Raw genomic sequence first — 22,658 nt, 5'->3', positions numbered from 1 at the left:
GGCCCTCCAGGACTTGACATCTTTCCGCAAGGCCTGCAAGACAGAGCTGTTCCACCAGGCCTTTGGTCAGGGCGCAGCCTGACTCCCTCCTTTGGCAATCTTTACAATACTTTAGTTTATGGTTGCCATCAATTTTGATTTTAATTAATTCTTTGATGTTTTTATAATGTTGCACTATTTTAGTGTTGTTAGCCGCCCTGAGCCCGGCTTCGGCTGGGGAGGGCGGGATATAAATAAAATTTATTATTATTATTATTAAAGGCCTGGAAACGATGCCTTATGAGGAACGGCTAAGGGAGCTGGACATGTTTAGCCTGGAGAAGAGGAGGTTAAGGGGTGATATGATAGCCATGTTCAAATATATAAAAGGATGTCACATAGAGGAGGGAGAAAGGTTGTTTTCTGCTGCTCCAGAAAAGCGGACACGGAGCAATGGATCCAAACTACAAGAAAGAAGATTCCACCTAAACATTAGGAAGAACTTCCTGACAGTAAGAGCTGTTCGACAGTGGAATTTGCTGCCAAGGAGTGTGGTGGAGTCTCCTTCTTTGGAGGTCCATAAGCAGAGGCTTGACAACCATATGTCAGGAGTGCTCTGATGGTGTTTCCTGCTTGGCAGGGGGTTGGACTCAATGGCCCTTGTGGTCTCTTCCAACTCTATGATTCTATGATTCTATGATCTCGGTGCACTCGGCTTGCCAAGGGTTAAGATGAATTGAGTTGTATTCCTAGAGAGAACAGGAAATAAAGGCGAGGGGGTAAGGTGCTCCAGAGCAAAAAAATCCTCCTCCCCAGTCCCTTCCAGCAGAGGGGGTGACTTTTGTCTCCCTGCTCTGCAAATGATCCACTGATGGCACCTCCTGGGATCTGGTGAGTCTGGAGGATGCATTGGGGTGCATTCACCTCACGAAACAGGTTCCTGCCCGCTTCCTCTCTGCAAAAGCAGGGAGAGGGCCAGTTTGCAGGAGGTCTGCAACTTTAGCCTTCCTTTGGATCAAGACGCTGCTTGCCACTTTGGGGAGGGGGTATTTCAGTCAAGGGGAAAAGGGCATGCAGATAAATCCCATTTAGATGAATGATTAAGTCACATTTGTTAACAAAGGTTGGAGCCAGATGGAAACAGATGGACTTAGAATATACGCAAAAACTATAAATGAAAACATGACCTATGCAATAAAGAAAGAAAGGCTGTTGGAAGATGGAGGGCAGAGAAAAGAAAGTGATTCTTCATGCTGTGCAGAGTTATACCAAGAATCTCCTGCAGGAAACAGTGATGGCCATCAACCTAGATGGCTTTAAAAGAGGATTAGGCCAATTCATGTAGGAGGAGAGAGCTATGGGATGAGACTGTGGCTCTTGGCCTGCTATGGGGCAAGACAGGAGAGGCACCAGATGGCCCTGTGAGAACAGAAGGCTGCACTCTGGCCTGTGAACTCTGTTGTCTTTCAGTTAGAAGTAAAGCTTTTCCCACCATCACCTGCCCATCAACCTGACAGGGCTGTGGTCCAGACTCCTGGCTGACATGCTTGTGCCTGTTCAGACATGCAACCCCTCAGAGATTCAGAGGATCTTTGGAGACTGAACAGGAAGCTCTGCTGAGAACCACGAGAGGTCACCATCCAGGGAATCCAAGGCAGTGGTTCATTATTAGTGATCCAGAGCATAGAGTACCATGGCCATGTCAGGACTGTGGCAGGAGAACTAGCTGGAGCTGGAAATGGGCACAGCTGGTCACCCAAGGCCACCTGCGTCTCCAGTGACCATGTTGGATCCAGGAGTGCCCCCCAAGCATATAGGGCTGTGTGGCGGTTAAGCTATTATTATTATGTTGACAATACAGATGGATGATTCAGCTGGCTCTGAAGCATGAAGAGACAATGTATTTATTTCTCTTTTAAACCTCTGTTCACTAGAAAGATAAAGACCTTCGCTAAGTCACTTTCATGAAACCTTTTAACATTCTTCAGCCTCAGTGTCAAGGAAGTTGCCCTCTACTCCCATTTCTGTGGATTTTTCCTGGGCAAACTTTGTACCTGGTTCTATTCCCTTGTTTCACGTTTTCTGCAATGATCCCACAAAACCTTTTATCATTTCGTTTGCTACATAAAGAAAAAAACTATTGCTTTCAAGAGACTGGTTTACCTTGTAGATGCAACTCAATATTCTTTCCCATATTTCAAGAAGGCAGAGAAAACTATTTGTCTGATCAAATAAGTTTATGTGTCTGATGAAAGCTTGTGCTCCAAAAGCTGTTCCAGTTTATAAGATATGTCATTCAGTATTGAAGAAACAGAATTTATTTATTTTTAAAGGCAATTTGTTTGGATAACCACCTCATATCACTGTGACATTTAAAGTAACTGAAAGTTTGTCCATTAAAACTTGCCATCTTCCTGCTGAACCACTGAAAAAATTGAAGAGTTGTACAGTTCCAAAAAAGGTTACGATCGTCAGTGAAACACTTGCAGTGCTGTAATTAAAACTGTGGGCAGCACAGCGTACGTATCTTGCCAAATCATTAACCTCAGACAATCTTGCCTGCACACTGCTATATTTTCCAGCCATGTTGCTGCCATTATCATATGTTTCGTCATGGCAGTAATTGATTTTCAGACCATCAACCTGCAATTTTAATAAAATATAATTTGAAAGTCCTTTTCCTGTTTTTTCAGTTGTGTTAGTAAAATCAAAGAACTTTTCTCAATTTTACAAAGCCCATCTGAGAGGTCTACAAACCTTACAACTTGACTCATCTGCTTCATTTGAGCACTTCCTGGGGTGCAGTCAAAGAGGATAGAAAATTATTTTGCTACTTTAATTTTTCCAATACTATCGACTCAATAAACTCATTTTGAATTCCTGGCACCATCTGCCGTTTCTGAAAACTAAGCCTCCTTTATTCGTTTGCATTCTAATGGTCAGTTCTTTCGATGCTTTGAAGTACTAATGGTCCCAGGGGTTGTTGATTGGCTAGGATTAAAGCCTGTTACACACTTAGGACATTAGGAGATTAAGTAACTATTCACATACTATTCACATAATTGTTGACGCTCAGAAGTAGGTCCACACATTCCAATACACATGGATACACATGGTTAGATTACATTCTCAAGGTCTGACACACAGTCTTTCCACATAAACACTAATTAACCCTAACCCTACCCTTAACCCCTTCAAATACACATTAAGACTGTCTTATATCCCGGTTATCACATACAAGTTCTAATTAAATCCTAATATTTACTAAACCTAAACATTTAGCACCCCATATCTAAAAGGTAAAGGGACCCCTGACCATTAGGTCCAGTTGTGACTGACTCTGGGGTTGCAGCGCTCATCTCGCTTTATTGGCCAAGGGAGCCAATGGTCATGTGGCCAGCATGACTAAGCCGCTTCTGGCGAACCAGAGCAGCGCACGGAAATGCCGTTTACCTTCCTGCTGGAGTGGTACCTATTTATCTACTTGCACTTTGACGTGCTTTCAAACTGCTAGGTTGGCAGGAGCTGGGACTGAGCAACGGGAGCTCACCCCGTCGTGGGGATTCGAACCGCCGACCTTCTGATCAGCAAGTCCTAGGCTCTGTGGTTTAACCCACAGCGCCACCCGCATCCCACCCCACATAAATAATAATAAAATTATCCAGTAGCACCTTAGAGACCAACTAAGTTTGTTCTTGGTATAAGCTTTCGTGTGCATGCACACTTCTTCAGATACCTGAAGTGGAAGGAAGTAAAATATAATTAAAAATCAATATGAATGTTTACTGGGATGAATGTAGCACCTCCCATCTTCAGTCCCAGGAAAGGCAGGATCAGCGTGTCTCCTTATTCCTCCCTCAGCTGAGATCTGGCAGAACGGAAGACATGAGAGCCATCTTTCAATATCGGGAGGGCTGACCCGCGGAAGACGGAGCAAACTTGTTTTCTCCTGCTCTAGAGGGGAGGACCCAGAATAATGGATCCAGAGGACCAGAAACCAGTTTCTGCTTAAACAGCAGGAAGAACATTCTGACGGGAAGAGCAGCGGACTCCCTTGGGAGATGGCGGACTCTCTTTCCTTGGAGGTTTTTAAGTAGGTTGGATGGCCATCTGTCATGGATGCTTTAGCTGAGATTCCTCCCTTTTGTTGTAAGCCAAAAATGGCTTATCTTTTGAGTTACACCAATAAAACTCAGAGACAAGAGGAGTTAGGAGTCCATCGTTGTTTATTGCAAAGCAACGGGTTACAGTCGAATCTTTTCGCAAAACTGCAACCCCGCCCAAGGGTCAGGGCAGGGGTGTTTGTAAGTTTCAAACAAAGCATTTCAATTTCCACAATCATATACATAATTGCCTCATTTCATGTTTAATACACATGCACAATGAGCATTGCTGACTAAGCTTTGATTCTCACCGTGATCAGTTACATTGGGTTAGTATTCATGTTGGGAACCTGTGTTACGTGTAGCCATTTGCAACATGTATCAACTTATGTTCTAGCTTTATGGAAGACACTCTTACTCGGCTACGAGTGATCGCCAAAGAAGAAGAAGATTTATTGTGGCCACCACACACTTTCAGGTGGTAGGATTAGATGACACTCAGCGTCCCTTTCAACTCTCTCATTCTACGATTCTGGGATGAGGTTTCCTGCTTCTTGCAGAGCGTTCTTAACTGCAAGCTGTTCCTCCTGCTTCCGGCCAAAGGAGCGAACAGCTCAGAAGGCCAACCAAGAGGCTCCCCCCAATGAGACATCCCTGGAGTGTGTGCAATGCACGTGGTTCCTCCTGGTGTGTTGCGTTCTCTCTCTCTCTCTCTCTCTCTCTCTCTCTCTCTCTCTCTCTCTCTCCCTCTCTCTCTCTAGCTCTGTGGGTGTCTCGAGAAAGAACTGCGGAGAGGAAGAGATGGGTGAGCTCAGTGCGCTCGGCTTGCCACGGGTTAAAATGTACTGAGCTGGTTCCTAGAGATGACAGGAAAGAAAAGGGGGCTGGTCCTCCAGAGCAAAAGCCCCTCCCTCCCGGGCTCTTCCTGCAAGGGGCGTAGCTTTTGTCTCTGTGCTCTGCAAATGCTGCCTCGGCGCCGCCATCTGGGATCTGGTGAGTCTTAGCTGTCTCCCCCCCATAGGGTGCACTGGGGTTTCGGGGGTGGGCAGGGTCGCTATAGGGAGGATGCATGGGGCCAGCTCAGCTCATGCAGGGAGCTGGGCGCTGTGCACAGAGTCCGGAAGGGACTCCAGGGGTCCAACCCCCTCAAAGCAAGGCCAGGAGCAGAGGTTGCTGCCCGCTTCTCCTCTGCAAAGGCAGGGAGCGAGCGAGTTGACAGCAGCTTTGCAACTCTAAGTCTGCCTTTGGATCAATACGCTGCTTTCCGCTTTAGTGAGGGTCTTTGGGTCAGGGGAAAGACAGCATGCAAATACAGTGGTACCTCGGGTTAAGTATTTAATTCGTTCCGGGGGTCCGTTCTTAACCTGAAACTGTTCTTAACCTGAAGCACCACTTTAGCTAATGGGGCCTGCCGCTGCGCTGCTGCTGCACAATTTCTGTTCTCATCCTGAAGCAAAGTTCTTAACCTGAAGCACTATTTCTGGGTTAGCGGAGTCTGTAACCTGAAGCGTTTGTAACCCGAGGTACCGTACCACTGTAAGCGAAATTGAGATTGTAGCGGGACAGAAACATTTGGGCATAAGATGATAGAACCACAGAATTGTAGGGTTGGAAGGGATTCCGTGGGTCATCTAGTCCCCTTGCAATGCCGGAACCTCAACTAAAGCATCCATGGCAAATGATCACCCAACCTCTGCTTAAAAGCTCCAAGGAAGGAGAGTCCACAGCCTCCCTAGGGAGACTGTTCCATGCAAGAAATAGAGACGAAAACTTGACCCCTGCAACAAATATGGAAAGACTGTTGGAAGATGGAGGGCAGAAAAAAGAAAGGGCTTCTTCAAGTGGTGCTGAGTTAAACTATGCAACTCCCTCCTGCAGGAAGCAGTGATGGTCACCAACCCAGATGGCTTTAAAAATCAAAACCTGAAAAGGGAGAAAAACTGCAAATTCCAACAGGCTCCTCCCTGTCTTCTTGAGGCTCTATATGTGTCTTTTTTTGGGGGGGGGGAGATGCCCTTGATTAGTCGCCAAAGAGCAGCACTCCAGATATTATTAACCCAAGCCTCTATTGGTATATTAGAGGTTTCCTTCCGTCGTTGGGAAATTATTAGTTTAGCTGCTGTGAACAGGAAAGAAATTAATTTTTTAGATTTAAGGTTGGAGTTTGGGGTCAAATCTAGTGATAATAAAGCAAGTGCCAAATTAGGAGGGATATTTTGGTAATTTTGGAGGTCAGGTGAAAAACTTTTTGCCAAAAGACATGGACCACAGTACACTCCCACCAACCATGGGAGTAGGAACCTCATTCTCCACAACCTTTCCAGCATAATGGTGAGCTGGATGGATTGATCTTTGCAAGGCGTGGGGGGGGGGGGAGTGCAAAGTCACCAAAAGATAATTTTAAGGGAAATTTCCTGGAGGTGAGCTGAAATTGTTTTTAGAGAAGGATTATGCCATATAGATTCCCATGTTTTTTCACTTATTGAGGTTTCTATGTCAGTTTCCCATCTCATTCAAATATCTTCCATGCTGCCCGCAAAGCTGTCTACTGTATATGTATCTTGGGGCTTTATCCCCCCCCCCCACACACACTTGAGGATTTATATTATTATTGTTCTGGTTGTTATTGTGAGTATTGCTATCACTACTACTACATTTATTGCCCAGGGCAGGTTACAACCATTTTAAACCTTCGTATTGACAAGAGTGAAAACAAATGACAGTCAGAGCAATAGGGTGAGTCCTGAAAGCACAAGTCTCCAGTGTCAGAGGCCATAGTGAAGAGGGGAAGGTACCAGGTGCTAGGATCATGGCAATGAAAGTACTGAATAGAGTTCAGGTGATAACACAATCCTGTTTAACACCTGATCCCACTATGAATGGTTCACTTTGAGGGCCCAGAAACCTATGTCCCCATTGTGGAAGGACGTGTGGATCCAGAATTGGCTTCCACAGTCACTTATGGACTCACAGTAAAAACTGTGTTTATGGAGGACAATCTTACTTGGCTACGAGTGCCGAGGAACTGCCACAAGGATGCGCTGTTTTGGGCTACCTCTTCACCTAAAACGCAGAGGGTGGTGAAACTCCCAAGGGAGCCCCCTTTGCCAACCTGAGCACCCAAGAGTGTAGAGAAGGAGATGGTTCTGCTTAAATGAACAGCTCACGTGAGCACTTTGAATTGGGTCTGGAAATGAATGGACAACCCCAGCAGCTCTTTTAAAACAAGAATTAAATGTGTTATCAAAGGTTGTTGCACAGCCCCCAGTCCCCTCCCCATTCATCTTTTCATGGTGGTAGATGGGAAGAAGTGGTTGTGGAACCAGACCAGGTAGGGTGAAGGAGCAATGAGGTGACATAGGCTGAGCGGTGGGGCAGCCAGGGTTCCCCGCGGGCCTGAATGAATCTTCTAAGCAATTGACAAACCATAAAGAAAAAAAATCAGTGGTCAGGATTCACATAACCAGCTCCATCACTTGCACAATGGGGCTTCCCCCAATATCCTCTACCTCCCTGTGCCCCCATGTGCCCCTTGACATTGGCTAAGGGCATCGGGAGGGTATCTCAATCCCCAGAACATCACATGGCTTGCTCAGACAGAATGATTAGAATAACACCATGTGGAGTTTCAGCCATTTTTACAAAGATGTTAAAAAAAGCATGCACAATTAAAACGTGCAGCAAAAGAATCCTATTAAAACAACAAAGCAAACAACAGAACAGTGTGTTGGAGATAATGTTTATGCTAAGAGAATGACATTTTTCTTTGTCTTTTAGGGTCCTTTGTGCTTTGAAGAAGTAGCTGTTTGTGGGATCATGGACTCTCTCGGTAAGGCTCCCTGTTGGATCACATGTGTTTTGAAATTCAATACATATCCCTAAGTGAGGAACCTCCAGTATCTTAAAGGAGCTCAACTGCACCACCTACAGCATCTGGAATTCTAAACCTTCCACAGCCTTGAATGAAGGGCTGTCTACTGTTTGGTCTGTGAATATTCTTCCTCCGGTTATTCCTTTTTAAACCATGATCAGCCTGGTCTGAACTGATAAATGTAGACTACAGAGTAGCTTCTGTCTATTTTTGGTTGAACAAAGAGACAGCAGCCTTTGGAGATGGAGCAGATTCCATTATTGGGCCAAATAAAACCCATCCCAGGAAAGAGCTAGGTTTTTCAAATCTCAGGTTCTCATAAATAGCATTAAATAGCATTAATTAGCATTGTTCAACACTTTGAGGCTCCATTTCTTCCCAAGGCTTTAATCTATTTCGCTGTTTGTTGCAGGTGGTGATGATTTGGAAATTAAGAACAAGGGAGACCACAGCAAAACACACACAGTGGAGAGACAATCAAAATATTCAGAGGGTGGAGAGAATTTCAGTCAGAGCTCCCATTCCATTTCCAGTCATGGAAATCCTATTGAGAAGAAACCTTTCCAGTGCTTGGAATGTGGAAAGAACTTCATTCGAAACTCCCATCTCACTTCCCATCAAAGAATTCATACTGGGGAGAAACCTTATCAGTGCTCAGAATGTGGAAAGAGCTTCAGTCAGAAGGAAAATCTCGCTTCCCATCAAAGAATTCATACTGGGGAGAAACCATATCATTGTCTGGAATGTGGGAAGAGCTTTAATACAAGCACAAGCTTCCATAGACATCAAAATATTCACCGTGGGGAGAAACCCTACACGTGCTTGGAATGTGGAAAGAGCTTCAGTCAGAACACTCACCTCACTTCCCATCGGAGAATTCACAGTGGGGAGGAACCATATCAGTGCTTAGAATGTGGAAAGAGCTTCACCTGGAAGGAAAGTTTCATTTCCCACCAAATCATTCATACAGGGGATAAACCGTATCAGTGCTTGGAATGTGGAAAGAGCTTTAATACAAGCAAAACCTTTCGTCAACATCAAAGTATTCATTGTGGGGAGAAACCATTTCGGTGTGAAGAGTGTGGAAAGATTTTTAGACGAAAGGAAAATCTCACTTCCCATCAAAGAATTCATACAGGGGAGAAACCATATCAGTGCTTTGAATGTGGAAGAAGCTTCACCCAGAAGGAAAGTCTCAATTCCCATCAAATAATTCATACAGGGGAGAAACCCTATCTGTGCTTGGAATGTGGAAAGAGCTTCAACCAGAGGGCCAATCTCATGGCTCATCAAAGAATTCATACAGGGGAGAAACCATATCACTGCTCAGAATGTGGCAAGAGCTTCAGTAAGAGGGCCAATCTTACAGCCCATCAAAGAGTTCATACAGGAGAGAAACCATATCAGTGCTCGGAATGTGGAAAGAGCTTCAGTCGGAACTCCCATCTCACTTCCCATCAAAGAACTCACAGTGAGGAGAATCATAGAATCACAGAATTGTAGAATTGGATGGGAACCAGTGTTGAACCAAAGGTGAGACTGTTCTGGAAGGCCTGCAAATGCCATAGTGGTAGTCAAGATAACCCCAAACTAATTGGTAGTTGTTTAAGTAATGAATTCACCTATGTTTATGTATTTGCTCTGGTATATGCAAATTGGCTTGCTTTGACGCTATGCTTATGTGTGGGCTGGGGTGCTGGGCTCTTGGCCCAGAAAAGGAACCTATCTGTAAGACTTGAGTATTTGCTACCTATGCCCTCATTGGCCAGGTGGAGTTAAGGGAGGTTCTCGCCAAAGTGACATACGCTACTTTGTGCAAAAGTATTACTTAATATATTAGCACATTGTAGAAAAGTCATGACGACCTCTCACTGCTCTGGTGGCTTACTCGTGTCTGTAACGGCAGTGGGGCTGTGCAGGTATGTCACAAATTTACACCTTTCTGGAATAAAGCACTAGAACTGGTCATTCTGGCACTTTTGACATCTTTCCTTGGGATCCCTGCATCAAACCACTCGTACAGGCCCTCCTTTGAGCCTGTCAATTGGCGTAGAGACTAAAATAAGGTGGACTGGGGTAGGAAGGCCATGGGGCTGCCGAGGATCCAGCTTATTTTATTGATGACTTGTTAATTATTTCATATAACTTATGCTGCATTTGTGATGTTATGTTCTATTGTTTGTAAGCCACTTTGGGATTTCTTTGAATGGAAAGTGGTATAGAAATACAATCAATCCATTCCAATCCAATCCAGTCCTCAGCCTGTTGGGCTGCTCAGGGAGATGGGCAGTGTTTTCAACCTTCCCCTTCCTCCCCATCCGGGGTAAAGCTCCCCGTTCCTCCCTTTCTGAACAGGCAGAGGTCAAGGAGGGAGCAACTGTGCCTGCCCCTGTTGGGAGGCCTGAAAAAGCCAAGAAAATGGATTATGTGGGGAGGAAAAGGAGAGATCTTTGGAACCCAGAGAAAGTGGGTGGGTGGGGGGAAATAGCAGGTGGATCAGCAGAGCAGGAGTGACAGAGGAACCAGGAAGAACAAACAAAGAAAAATGGGAAATCCTTTCCAAAATGGACCATGGAGGTAGAACAGGTCAGTGACCTGCAAATTGAGCTTTCATTTGATTTTGGATATAATATTCAGTTAGAATCTTGGGAAAGGATGTGGAATAAAGGTATGAACTTTACTGCATATAGTGCACTTAAAAAAAATGTGATGAAAATGATGTATAGATGGTATTTAACACCATCAAAACTTGGTAAAATGTATAAGACAAGATCTAACAAGTGTTGGAAATGCAAAGAAAAGGAAGGTATCTTTTACCATATGTGGTGGACTTGTAAAGAGGTGAAGGCTTTTTGGGAAATTATATATAACGAGTTAAAGAAAATGTTTAAAAACACTTTTGTTAAAAAACCAGAAGTCTTTTTACTGGGTATAGTAGGTGAAGAGATATGAAAAAAGATAAAAGACTGTTCATATATGGAACAACAGCGGCAAGAATCCTTTTAGCCCAAAAATTGAAATAACAAGAAGTACCAGTGAAAGAAGAATGGTGGATGAAAATGATGGACTTTGTGGAACTGACGAAGCTGACGGGATAAATCTGAAACCAACACGATCAAGTACATCCAAAAATACTGGAGTAAATTTATACAATATTTGAAAGATCACTGTAAGCAGTTAACAACACTAGTAGGGTTATCTGAAGACTTGTAAAAAGATATTTTTTTTACCTTTCTTTATATATTTAAATTTTGATGTATTTAGTACAGTGGTACCTCTGGATGCGAACGGGATCCGTTCTGGAGCCCCATTCGCATCCTGCAGTGAACGCCACATGCATGTGCGCGGGTCACGATTCGTCGCTTCCGCACAAGCGCGTGATGTCATTTTGAGCGTCTGCGCATGCGCAAGCAGCGAAAACTGGAAGTAACGCGCTCCATTACTTCTGGGTCGCCGCAAAGCACAACCCGAAAATGCTCAACCCGAAGCTACTTCAACCCGAGGTATGACTGTAATGAGTTATATTAGAATTGGAAAATATATAAAATGCTGTGATATAAGGTTAGTTTTGAAAGCCAAGAGGTGGGAGGGAAGGAAGCTGACAGGCTCTAAAGAGCCAAAGAAGTAAAGTGGATAATAATGATGTGATTATATATGTTTAAATGGAAAATTAATAAAATTTATTTAAAAAAATAATAATTGAGTTTTCATCCGAATTTCTTTGCCCCAAGTTTGCAAGGAGGTGACTGGTCTGATCCTGCAGGGCTATTCTTGTGCTCTGGCCAGGAAGGGTCCTTGGCTCCCAGTCACCCACCAGGCCCTGAGGAGACCCAGACTTGCTGAGCTTCAGCAAGGAGCGCACCTTCTGCTCATACTCAGGGGCCTTGCTGGGGTCTGCTTTACCCCTTTGAAGGCCAGGACTGAAACTATTTTTATATATTGCAAATTATTCCTCCTTTCATTTTTCTTTCTTTTTTAATGGTGTTGGTTCCTTAGTACACTTTTTAAAGAGAGAACCTGATTCAGCCAGAACTGCCACCATCTTTTTACAGTTTGCTTCCTCCCTTGGAATGCCACTGGGCTGCTGGGCTGTGTTACCTGCAGGTCCAGGAGTTCCCAGGGAAGAGGACGAATGGCCTGCTTTGTCCCTCCTGAGTGAACAGTCTGTTTCTGTGGCCTGGTGAGGCGCAAGAGAGGTAGGCTTTCTTGGTTCTGTCTTCACAGCCTATGTGCCAAGGGCAGGGGTTGCAGCTGCTCTGCAGGGCAGCAGGAAAGGCTCAAAGCGAATGTGGCAGACGGTGTTGGCATTACCCACCTTTGGGAGGAAACTGGTCTAAACTTTTGCATTTCAATCCCCCCCCCCTTATTATTGGTATACATGGTGAATTCTGTCTTTTTCAATGATTTGTGATATACCTTTTTTGAGTAGAAACCTTTTGTATGACACACTCCAATAAATGTTTTGCAATTTTACCCAGTGTCTTTGTGGTAAACACTCCCATGAGGCAAATATTTATGTAGCACAGTCTGTGACCTTAGGAAAGCTGAGGCTCAGAGAGATGGATTTGCTCACAGCCCCCAGATGTCTTGGTCCAGTGGACCAAAAGCCAATTTCTCCGCAAAGGAGTGATGAGTGAGAAATGTTTCTGTCCAGCTAAAGGCAACACCTGGGAGATGCCCAAGGCACCCTGGTCGAGGGTTCACGGCCAAACCTTTATGGTAGTGGTGGACACCTATTCCAAATGGCTGGAGGTGGCCCCGATGCCCTCCACCACTACCCAAGCTGTCATCCTGGTGCTGCGGGGCCTGTTTCCAACTCATGGGTGTCCTGATGTCCTCGTCTTGGACCTCAGTTCACATCAGGCACCTCTTCTCCTCCTTCTGGAACCGTCCCTTTCCCCTTGCCTCCTCGCTTTAGACTTTTCCCTCACAAGTTGGGGTACAGGTAGGGTTGCCATATTTTGAAGAGCAAGAAAGAGGACACATTTGCCGACTGCTACTTTTAACTATGGATCGCTATGACGACTCTCATTTTACATACCCATGAAAAAGAGGACGTGTCCTGGAAAAAGAAGATGTATGGCAGGCACAGCTCATATGCCCCTCCCCCCCAAGCCAGCCTGCCTGCGGGGTTTGGGGACAGGTGGCGATGGCCGCCTTGTCCGGGGCGGGTGGAGGTCCATCTCCCATTCTGTACAGGAGGCACGCGCCCAAGTTGGGCTGCCTGTGTTCTTCTGAGTGCTGTTTCCGTGCTTGAGGGAACACAGAGGGAGAGAGAGTGCAGCCCAGACTCCCGCCGGAGAAAAATAGCAGGAGTGATGAAAAGCATAAAGGTACTGCAGTATTTTGGAGCAGGAACCGGCAAGCCACTCCAGTATCCCTGCCAAGAAAACTCCATGGACAAAGACAGGAGGGCCCGGCGTGCTCTGGTCCATGGGGTCACGAAGAGTCGGACACGACTAAACGACTAAACAACAACAACTGCAGTATTTGCAGACACCTAAAGCAAGTTTCAGTGTTACCTTCACCTACTCACATTGCTTACTCTCACATCCTGGATCTAGTACATACCTAATTAATGCCCCTGATATCTAACGATTCATAAGAAATTTGAGTGGGCTGCATTCTCACCCACCTCTTAAAAGATCAGAGTATGGAAGGGTAACATGGGCATAATAACGAATGTGATAAGAGCCTCAATAAGTGTACGAATTTCACTATATGGTAAAGTGAACTTAAAAGGTTTAAGGCTTGGAGTACTACTCCTAAACATGCTTTATATAAACAAGATTCCATAGGGTTGCCATTAACATTTTTTATAGGTTTCAGCAGGACTTAGGCATGACTAACTTTCTCTGGACCAGGAACATAATGTTATCCAATGCCCACATTGCTAAGTATATAGACTTTGTGGTAATGAGTGAGTAGAATGTCAGTGTATTTTATTTTATTTTATTTTATTTTTTAAAATGTGATTTTATGCAGCAAATATTTGTACTTTATGTGTCTCTTTAAACCTGTCAACAATGAAGAACAATTTGCAATGATTGTTTTTAATATGCTGGCCCAATAAAGTACATTATCTAGTCTTACTACTTTTTCATTGTTACCATATGTCCAAAAGTTCCAGGCATCCACATCATAATTATATACCATTACTAATAATGCAGAGGCATTGCCACACAAATAAACTCCTCCTTGAGTTTTTGCTCAAGCCAAATGTAGTGAGAAATGCACAGTGTAAGGTTATGTTATGAATTCATTGTTATGAATTAAAATATTTTTATTTTCTTAAAAAATAAGCCAAAGTCCTTAGAAGTTATATCAACTTACAAATCAAATGTAGAATCATAGAATCATGAAGTTGGAAGGGGTCATCTAGTCCAACCCCCTGCAGTGCAGGAATCCTGCTCACAGCCATCCCTGGGTGGAAATTCACTTAAATAAAAACTGAAAATAAAGGAGTTCCATGCCAAAGTGGCTAACAAGCTCTTGTGAATGTACAAAATTGCCATTGCTCTTTCACAAGGTCAAACTACACATACATCTACACATACATCAGAGAGAGGTTTCAGAATGAGACAGGTTTAACAGTGGTCAAGAAAGTTAAATACCTGGGGATTAACATGACAGCAAAAAATGGGAATTTATTTAAAGACAACTATGAAAAATGCTGGGCTGAAGTGAAAAAAGATTTAGAAATTTGGTCAAATTTGAAGCTTTCACTGTTGGGTCGTATTGCTGCGGTAAAAATGAATATTGCCTAGAATGTTGTTTTTGTTTCAAACATTGCAAATTGTGGACAAAATGGACTGTTTCAAGAGGTGGCAGAGAGATATTTCTAGATTTGTCTGGCAGGGCAAGAAGCCTAGAATAAAATTTAAAATATTAACAGATGCAAAGGAAAGAGGTGGATTTGCCCTGCCAGACTTTAAACTTTACTATGAATCAGCAGCCTTTTGCTGGTTGAAAGAATGGCTGCTTCTTGAAAACACTGACATTTTGGATCTAGAAGGTTTTAACAATGTATTTGGATGGCATGCATATCTATGGTATGATAAGGTCAAAGCACATAAAGCATTTAAAAACCATATTGTCAGGAAAGCGCTGTTTAATGTCTGGATAAGATATAAGGACCTACTCGAAAATAAAACCCCAAGGTGGCTGTCACCGATGGAAACGAAAGCTCTGAAAAAGCTCAGTATGGAGGCCAAATGGCCAAAATATTGGGAAATTTTGGAACAAGATGGAGATAGACTGAAATTACAGAGTTTTGAGAAATTAAAAAACAAAGTGTGAGACTGGCTTCATTATTATCAGATAATGGAGGCATATAATTTGGACAAGAAAATTGGCTTCCAGGTGGAAAAATCAAAATTGGAAACAGAACTGTTAGAACCCAAAACTAAGAATTTGTCAAGAATGTATAACTTGCTGTTGAAATGGAATACTCAGGATGAAACGGTGAAATCTGCTATGATTAAATGGGCACAAGATGTTGGACATAACATAATGATGGCTGACTGGGAACAGTTATGGACCACAGGTATGAAGTTTACGGCATGCAATGCCTTAAGAGAGAATATTATGAAAATGATATACAGGTGGTACATAACCCCAGTTAAGCTTGCAAAAATCTATCATTTGCCCGACAATAAATGTTGGAAATGTAAAGAAACCGAAGGTACATTCTTTCACCTTTGGTGGACGTGCCCAAGGATTAAGGCTTTCTGGGAGATGATTTATAATGAAATGAAAAGGGTATTTAAATATACCTTTCTGAAGAAACCAGAGGCCTTTCTCCTGGGCATGGTCGGCCAAATGGTGCCAAAGAAGGACAGAACTTTTTTTATGTATGCCACAACAGCAGCAAGAATACTTATTGCAAAGTATTGGAAGTCACAAGACCTACCCACTCTGGAAGAATGGCAGATGAAGGTGATGGACTACATGGAATTAGCGGAAATGACTGGCAGAATCCGAGACCAGGGAGAAGAGTTGGTGGAAGAAGATTGGAAGAAATTTAAAGACTATTTACAGAAATATTGCAAAATTAATGAATGTTAGAAAGATGTTGGAATGAAGCTAGGTGGTTTAAGCAGTAATGCTATAAAGGTGTATGTAAAAAAGGATTGATAACAGATGAAAATTTAAAGTTATAGTATATTATGTTAAAGGATCATGAGAAAACAAAGAGGGAAAGAAATTGCTGACTTAACTAATTGAACTGGAATACCAAAAAGGGAGGTATGAGGAGGTCAGGGAAACAAGGATATGAATGTAAGGTATGGAAAGATTGATCCATTTTCCTTTTTTTTTTCTTTTTAAGTGTCTTTTATTCTTTTTTCTGTATTTTGTATTTTTCTTGTATTTTTACTTTTTGTTTTTGTGTAATTCTTTTATCCTCTGAAATTTTAATAAATATCATTTAAAAAACAAACAAACAAACTACACATACATGTACTATGTGCACTTTTTTTCTGAAAAAGGCAGATCACTGCCATAGCCCTGGTTACACATAGCTTAATTACCTCAAAGCTGGATTACTGCAATGTGTTCTGTCTGGGGCTGCCCTTGAAGAGCATTCAGAAACCCACACCTTAGGAATATGGCTGAATTTTTGACCAGTTTGCAGCATCACATTTCGCCACTTCTGTATCATATTCACTAACTTATTATTCATTTTCAGGAGCTATTTGAAGTTTTTGTTATCACCCCAAAAGCCTAAAATCAATGGTGGGGGACCTCTGGTCACAGGTCTAGTTAGTATCAGACACAACTAAAGATGGATAAAACCATGGATTTCAATTTCTCTCTGTTTCCCATTTTTCCAGTCCTAAATTGAGTTTGCCCTGTTCCACACCAGTTCGTTAAAAATAACTAAATAAATAAATAAAAAGTCCACACAAAAATTAATACAATTTTATGTGCATTTCTCCTAATATACTGGTTGTCAGAGCTGCTTCCAGATCCTAGCTCACAGAGGATCACGCTAGCCAGCGATCATTAAATAAAAGTCTTTATTGAGTTACAGTTTCCATTCTCAATCTGCTGCGTGCAACTCTACGTCTCATGGTTAGATCGGCGAAGCTCCGTCTGAGTCTCCGCCCCTTGTACACCAACTTAATATCCTAGCCCTGCTCCACCTTTTCCGCCTGACTGTTCTTCTCTGGGTCCCTCTGCCCCCCGGGGTCTCTTCCTTCCGGGATTCTTCTGACGCCGACCCCCCGGACCCTCCTGTCTCCTTGCGCCGGGCTTTAGGACCTGGCTCCCTTTCCGGGCTGCCTACTGCGCCACCTTCCTGTGCATTTGAACTTGGCGCGCGCGCCAAACCTTCCACCTTCCGTCTGACCGTTTCTTCGCTCCCCGATGGAGGTGTGGCCACTCCTGACTCGTGCCCTCCCCCCTGTTGTGAGCTGCCAGCGCTTGATCCCTGGCGCCCTTCTTCTTCCCTGCTCTCTGGCGGTGACGCTGGTCCCGATTTCCAACTGCTCCCCTCTGAGTCCCCTCTGGCTCTATCTTCCTGGGGTGTCCCCCTAGGCTCCCCCCTTGCCCTGGCCACTGGTGCTCCTTTCTGTGAATCTTCTGATTCACTGGAAAGACTCGGAGATCTCGGGTCGTCGTCATCACTCATCTTTTCTTCTGCCTCCTCCCCCTCGCTCTCTGTTTCCTCCCTTGCCCTTGCCTCTGCTCCTGAACCCCTGACATCCATCCCCCCCTCGAAGCCCCCTCTTCCCCCCTCCCCTCCTTCCGGTGCGGGAGCTGGGTGCTGCCGTGTCCGGGGGACGAATGTCGGATACAGTTCGCTCCCCGTGGCGGGCCTCCATCTGAAGTCTTCCGGTTCTTCCTCCCTGCTCTCGTCGACGACGGTCACCTCCGCTTCCATCTCTGTGCCGCCGTGCTCGAAACCCGGTGTCAGAGCTGGCTCCAGGTCCCAGCTCACAGAGGACCAACGCTAGCCGGCAGTAATGTACAAAAGTCTTTATTGAAGTACAGTTTCCATTTTCAAGCCGCAGCGCCCCAGCTCTACGTCTAGGGGTTAGATCGGCGAAGCTCCATCTGAGTCTCCGCCCCCTGTACACCAGTTTAAGATTCTAGCCTTACTCCACCTCTTACGTCTCTCCTTTCTCCTCTGGGTCCTGCTACCCCCCGGGGTCCCTTCCTTCCTGGATTCTTCTGACGCTGACGTTGACCCCCCTGACTCCTCCCCCTCTTTTCGGCGGGCTTTGGGACCTGGCTCCCTATCCGGGCTGCCAACTGCGCCGCCCTCCTGTACATTTGAACTTGGCGCGCGCGCCCAGCCTTCAACCTTCCTCTCGACCGTTTCCTCGCTCCCCGATGGAGGCGTGGCCAATCCTGACTCATGTCCTCCCACTGGCAGTGCGCCGCCTGATCCCGATGCCTGGGACTCCTCCCCCCTACTGCACTCTGGTGTGGACGCTGGTCCTGATTTCCAACTGCTGCTCTCTGAGTCCCCTCTGGCCCCTTCTTCCTGGGGTGTCCCCCTCGGCACCCCCCTTGCTCTGACCATGGGAGCCCCTTTCTGTGAATCTTCCGATTCGCTGGAAAGACTCAGAGACCTCGGACCGCTGTCATCGCTAACATTTCCTTCGGACTCCTCCCCCTCGCTCTCTATTTCCTCCCTTTCCTGTGCCTCTGCTCCTGAACCCCTGACACCCGGGTCGTCCCCGAAAACGTCCATGTCCGTCTCTCCCTCGCTTCCTTCTGGAGACGTTGCTCGTCCTGGACCCTCCAGCCACTTTCTGCGGAACTGCTCCTCTGGTCGATCATCCCACCAATACGAGGGTTCTGAAGCAGATCCCGAGGGTGACCCCTCCGGGGAACGGGCGTCTCGTGTCGGTTCCTCGTCCGAGTCGAACCCCCGGAACGTGCTGGCTGAAAGTGTGGGCGTGAAAAGCCAGTCGTCGAAAAAGTCTGCTGGCATGGGCCTATGTGGGAAGAGGGCATGAAACTCTTCTTTGAGCAGAGGTTCGTCTAAAGCGTAGCCCGGCACCCAGCTGTTGGCACTGGCCGGGGTGCCCTCCTTGGCGAGAAAGTATTCTACCCCCTCTTCCCCCCATCTGGAGTCCAAAATCTCCGTGACTTCGTTGATGCGCTCCTCCTGTGCCACTCCCCCTTGCCCGGTTCTCTCTCGGAGCGGACTCGGTGCCGTTCCTGGTTCCTGAAACCTGTGAGGTGCCTTGTAGGGAGTGAGCACCGATCTGTGGAACACCGGATGCATCCTGGAACCCTCCGGAAGCGCCAGCCTGAAAGCCACCGTGTTGACCTGCTCTTCGACTTGGTAGGGCCCCAGTTGTTTATGCCCTAGTTTCTTCTTCGCCAACGACCTGGCCGGCACTGCGTGGGCTGCTAACCAGACCCAGTCTCCCACATGGATCTCTTCGCCAACCCTTCTGTGTTTGTCCGCTTGTACCTTGTATGCGTGTTTAGCCAGCTCCAGGTGCCGCCGCAGCTGATCGTGGACCTCCTGCAACTCCGACGCGAACGCATCTGCTGTCTGCGGCTCCCCCTCCCCCATTCTTTCCAGTCCCGGGAAAGTTCTGGGGTGCCTCCCGTTGTTGGCGAAGAACGGCGTGACCCCCGTGGACACGTGCTTCGTGTTGTTGTAGGCGAACTCGGCGAGAGGCAGGTAATCCACCCACGTCGCAGGCTGTTGATTCGCATAACATCTCAGGTACTGCTGCATGATGGCATTGACCCGCTCCGCTTGCCCGTTGGTCTGCGGGTGTCTAGCCGACGCCAGGTTGATCTTGACGTTCAGGAAGCCCATCAGCTTCTGCCAGAAGTTTGATGTCAGAGTTGCTTCCAGATCCTAGCTCACAGAGGATCACGCTAGCCAGCGATCATTAAATAAAAGTCTTTATTGAGTTACAGTTTCCATTCTCAAGCTGCTGCGTGCAACCCTACGTCTAATGGTTAGATCGGCGAAGCTCCATCTGAGTCTCCGCCCCTTGTACACCAACTTAATATCCTAGCCCTGCTCCACCTTTTCCGCCTGACTGTTCTTCTCTGGGTCCCTCTGCCCCCCGGGGTCTCTTCCTTCCGGGATTCCTCTGACGCTGACGCTGACCCCCCTGACTCTTCTCCCTCCTTTCGGCGGGCTTTAGGACCTGGCTCCCTTTCCGGGCTGCCTACTGCGCCACCTTCCTGTGCATTTGAACTTGGCACGCGCGCCCAACCTTCCACCTTCCGTCTGACCGTTTCTTCGCTCCCCGATGGAGGTGTGGCCACTCCTGACTCGTGCCCTCCCCCCTGTTGTGAGCTGCCAGCGCTTGATCCCTGGCGCCCTTCCTCTTCCCTGCTCTCTGGCGGTGACGCTGGTCCTGATTTCCAACTGCTCCCCTCTGAGTCCCCTCTGGCTCTATCTTCCTGGGGTGTCCCCCTAGGCTCCCCCCTTGCCCTGGCCACTGGTGCTCCTTTCTGTGAATCTTCTGATTCACTGGAAAGACTCGGAGATCTCGGGTCGTCGTCATCACTCATCTTTTCTTCTGCCTCCTCTCCCTCGCTCTCTGTTTCCTCCCTTGCCCTTGCCTCTGCTCCTGAACCCCTGACATCCATCCCCCCCTCGAAGCCCCCTCTTCCCCCCTCCCCTCCTTCCGGTGCGGGATCTGGGTGCTGCCGTGTCAGGGGGACGAATGTCGGATACAGTTCGCTTCCCGTGGCGGGCCGCCATCCGAAGTCTTCCGGTTCTTCCTCCCTGCTCTCGTTGACGACGGTCACCTCCGCTTCCATCTCTGTGCCGCCGTGCTCGAAACCCGGGTCGTCCCCGAAAACGTCCATGTCCGTCTCTCCCTCGTTGCCTTCTGGAGACGTTGCTCGTCCTGGACCCTCCAGCCACCTTCTGCGGAACTGCTCCTCTGGTCGATCATCCCACCAATACGAGGGTTCTGAAGCAGATCCCGAGGGTGACCCCTCTGGGGAACGGGCGTCTCGTGTCGGTTCCTCGTCCGAGTCGAACCCCCGGAACGTGCTGGCTGAAAGCGTGGGCGTGAAAAGCCAGTCGTCGAAAAAGTCTGCTGGCATTGGCCTATGTGGGAAGAGGGCATGAAACTCTTCTTTGAGCAGAGGTTCGTCTAAAGCGTAGCCCGGCACCCAGCTGTTGGCACTGGCCGGGGTGCCCTCCTTGGCGAGAAGGTATTCTACCCCCTCTTCCCCCCATCTGGAGTCCAAAATCTCCGTGACTTCGTTGATGCGCTCCTCCTGTGCCACTCCCCCTTGCCCGGTTCTCTCTCGGAGCGGACCCGGTGCCGTTCCTGGTTCCTGAAACCTGTGAGGTGCCTTGTAGGGAGTGAGCACCGATCTGTGGAACACCGGATGCATTCTGGAACCCTCCGGAAGAGCCAGCCTGAAAGCCACCGGGTTGACCTGTTCGTCGACTTGGTAGGGCCCCAGTTGTTTATGCCCTAGTTTCTTCTTCGCCAACGACCTGGCCGGCACTGCGTGGGCTGCTAACCAGACCCAGTCTCCCACATGGATCTCTTCGCCAACCCTTCTGTGTTTCTCCGCTTGTACCTTGTATGCGTGTTTAGCCAGCTCCAGGTGCCGCCGCAGCTGATCGTGGACCTCCTGCAACTCCGACGCGAACGCATCTGCTGTCTGCGGCTCCCCCTCCCCCATTCTTTCCAGTCCCGGGAAGGTTCTAGGGTGCCTCCCGTTGTTGGCGAAGAACGGCGTGACCCCCGTGGACACGTGCTTCGTGTTGTTGTAGGCGAACTCGGCGAGAGGCAGGTAATCCACCCACGTCGCAGGCTGTTGATTCGCATAACATCTCAGGTACTGCTGCATGATGGCATTGACCCGCTCCGCTTGCCCGTTGGTCTGCGGGTGTCTAGCCGACGCCAGGTTGATCTTGACGTTCAGGAAGCCCATCAGCCTCTGCCAGAAGTTCGAGATGAACTGTCGCCCTCGGTCTGACAGAATAGACCGCGGCAGACCGTGAACCTTGAACACGTGGTCTATGAACAGTTTGGCGGTTTGTTCCGCCGTGGCCACCTTCGCACACGGAATGAAATGTGCCATCTTGGAGAACAAGTCCACCACCACCAGCACAGCCGTCTTGCCCCTCGAGCTGGGCAGATCCGTGACAAAGTCCAGGGCTACTCTCTCCCATGGTTCGAACGGAGTTTGCAGCGGTTCCAGCAGTCCGGCCGGCGGTCTGTGCACTGGTTTGGCCCTCTGGCAGGTGTCACACCTCGCCACGTAGTCCGCGACTTCCCCTCTCATTCCGGGCCACCAGAAGTCTCTGGCTACTAATTCCACCGTCTTCTCCTTGCCAAAGTGCCCGGCAGTGGGCGCGTCGTGCAGCTGCTGCAGTACCTTGGCGCGAAGTTCGTCTCCCGGCACGTAGATGGCCCCTTTACGGATGAGCAAACCATCTCGCAGCTGGAACTCGTCGGTCGCTGCCGTGCCCCTGTGCACCTCTGCCATCTTTGCTTGCGCGAAGGAGTCATCCTGCAACGCTCGTCGCACCGCATCCAGGTCAACTGTTGCCGCCGCGCACGCCCACACTGTCGGTGCGAAGATGTGCATGGCGGCCGCTGGCGTTGCCTCCTCCAGATACTGTGGCTTACGGGAGAGAGCATCCGCCATGATGTTGGTGTCCCCCGGGACATATTCTATTCGGAAGTCGAAATTCGCAAAGAACTCAGCCCAACGTATCTGCCTCTGGTTCAGGAACTGTGCCG

The 22,658-nt window shown here is 47.3% G+C and overlaps 1 protein-coding gene across 1 annotated transcript; it reads left to right on the top strand.

The window, feature by feature from the left end:
• The first annotated feature begins 4,965 nt into the window (after nt 1–4,965).
• On the top strand, nt 4,966–14,045 carry LOC308475513 (uncharacterized protein). The gene is made up of 3 exons (XM_081002538.1): nt 4,966–5,075; nt 7,860–7,911; nt 8,366–14,045. The coding sequence occupies exons 2-3, from the start codon at nt 7,899–7,901 to the stop codon at nt 9,454–9,456; spliced, it is 1,104 nt and encodes a 367-aa protein (XP_080858664.1). The 5' UTR covers nt 4,966–5,075; nt 7,860–7,898; the 3' UTR covers nt 9,457–14,045.
• Nucleotides 14,046–22,658: the final 8,613 nt, after the last annotated feature.

This window comes from Podarcis pityusensis (genome assembly GCF_964106645.2).
Source record: "Podarcis pityusensis genome assembly, chromosome: 4".
Classification (NCBI taxonomy): domain Eukaryota; kingdom Metazoa; phylum Chordata; class Lepidosauria; order Squamata; family Lacertidae; genus Podarcis; species Podarcis pityusensis.
The sequence above is the reverse complement of the archived record's forward strand: the minus strand, read 5'-3'. Positions and strand labels throughout refer to the sequence as shown.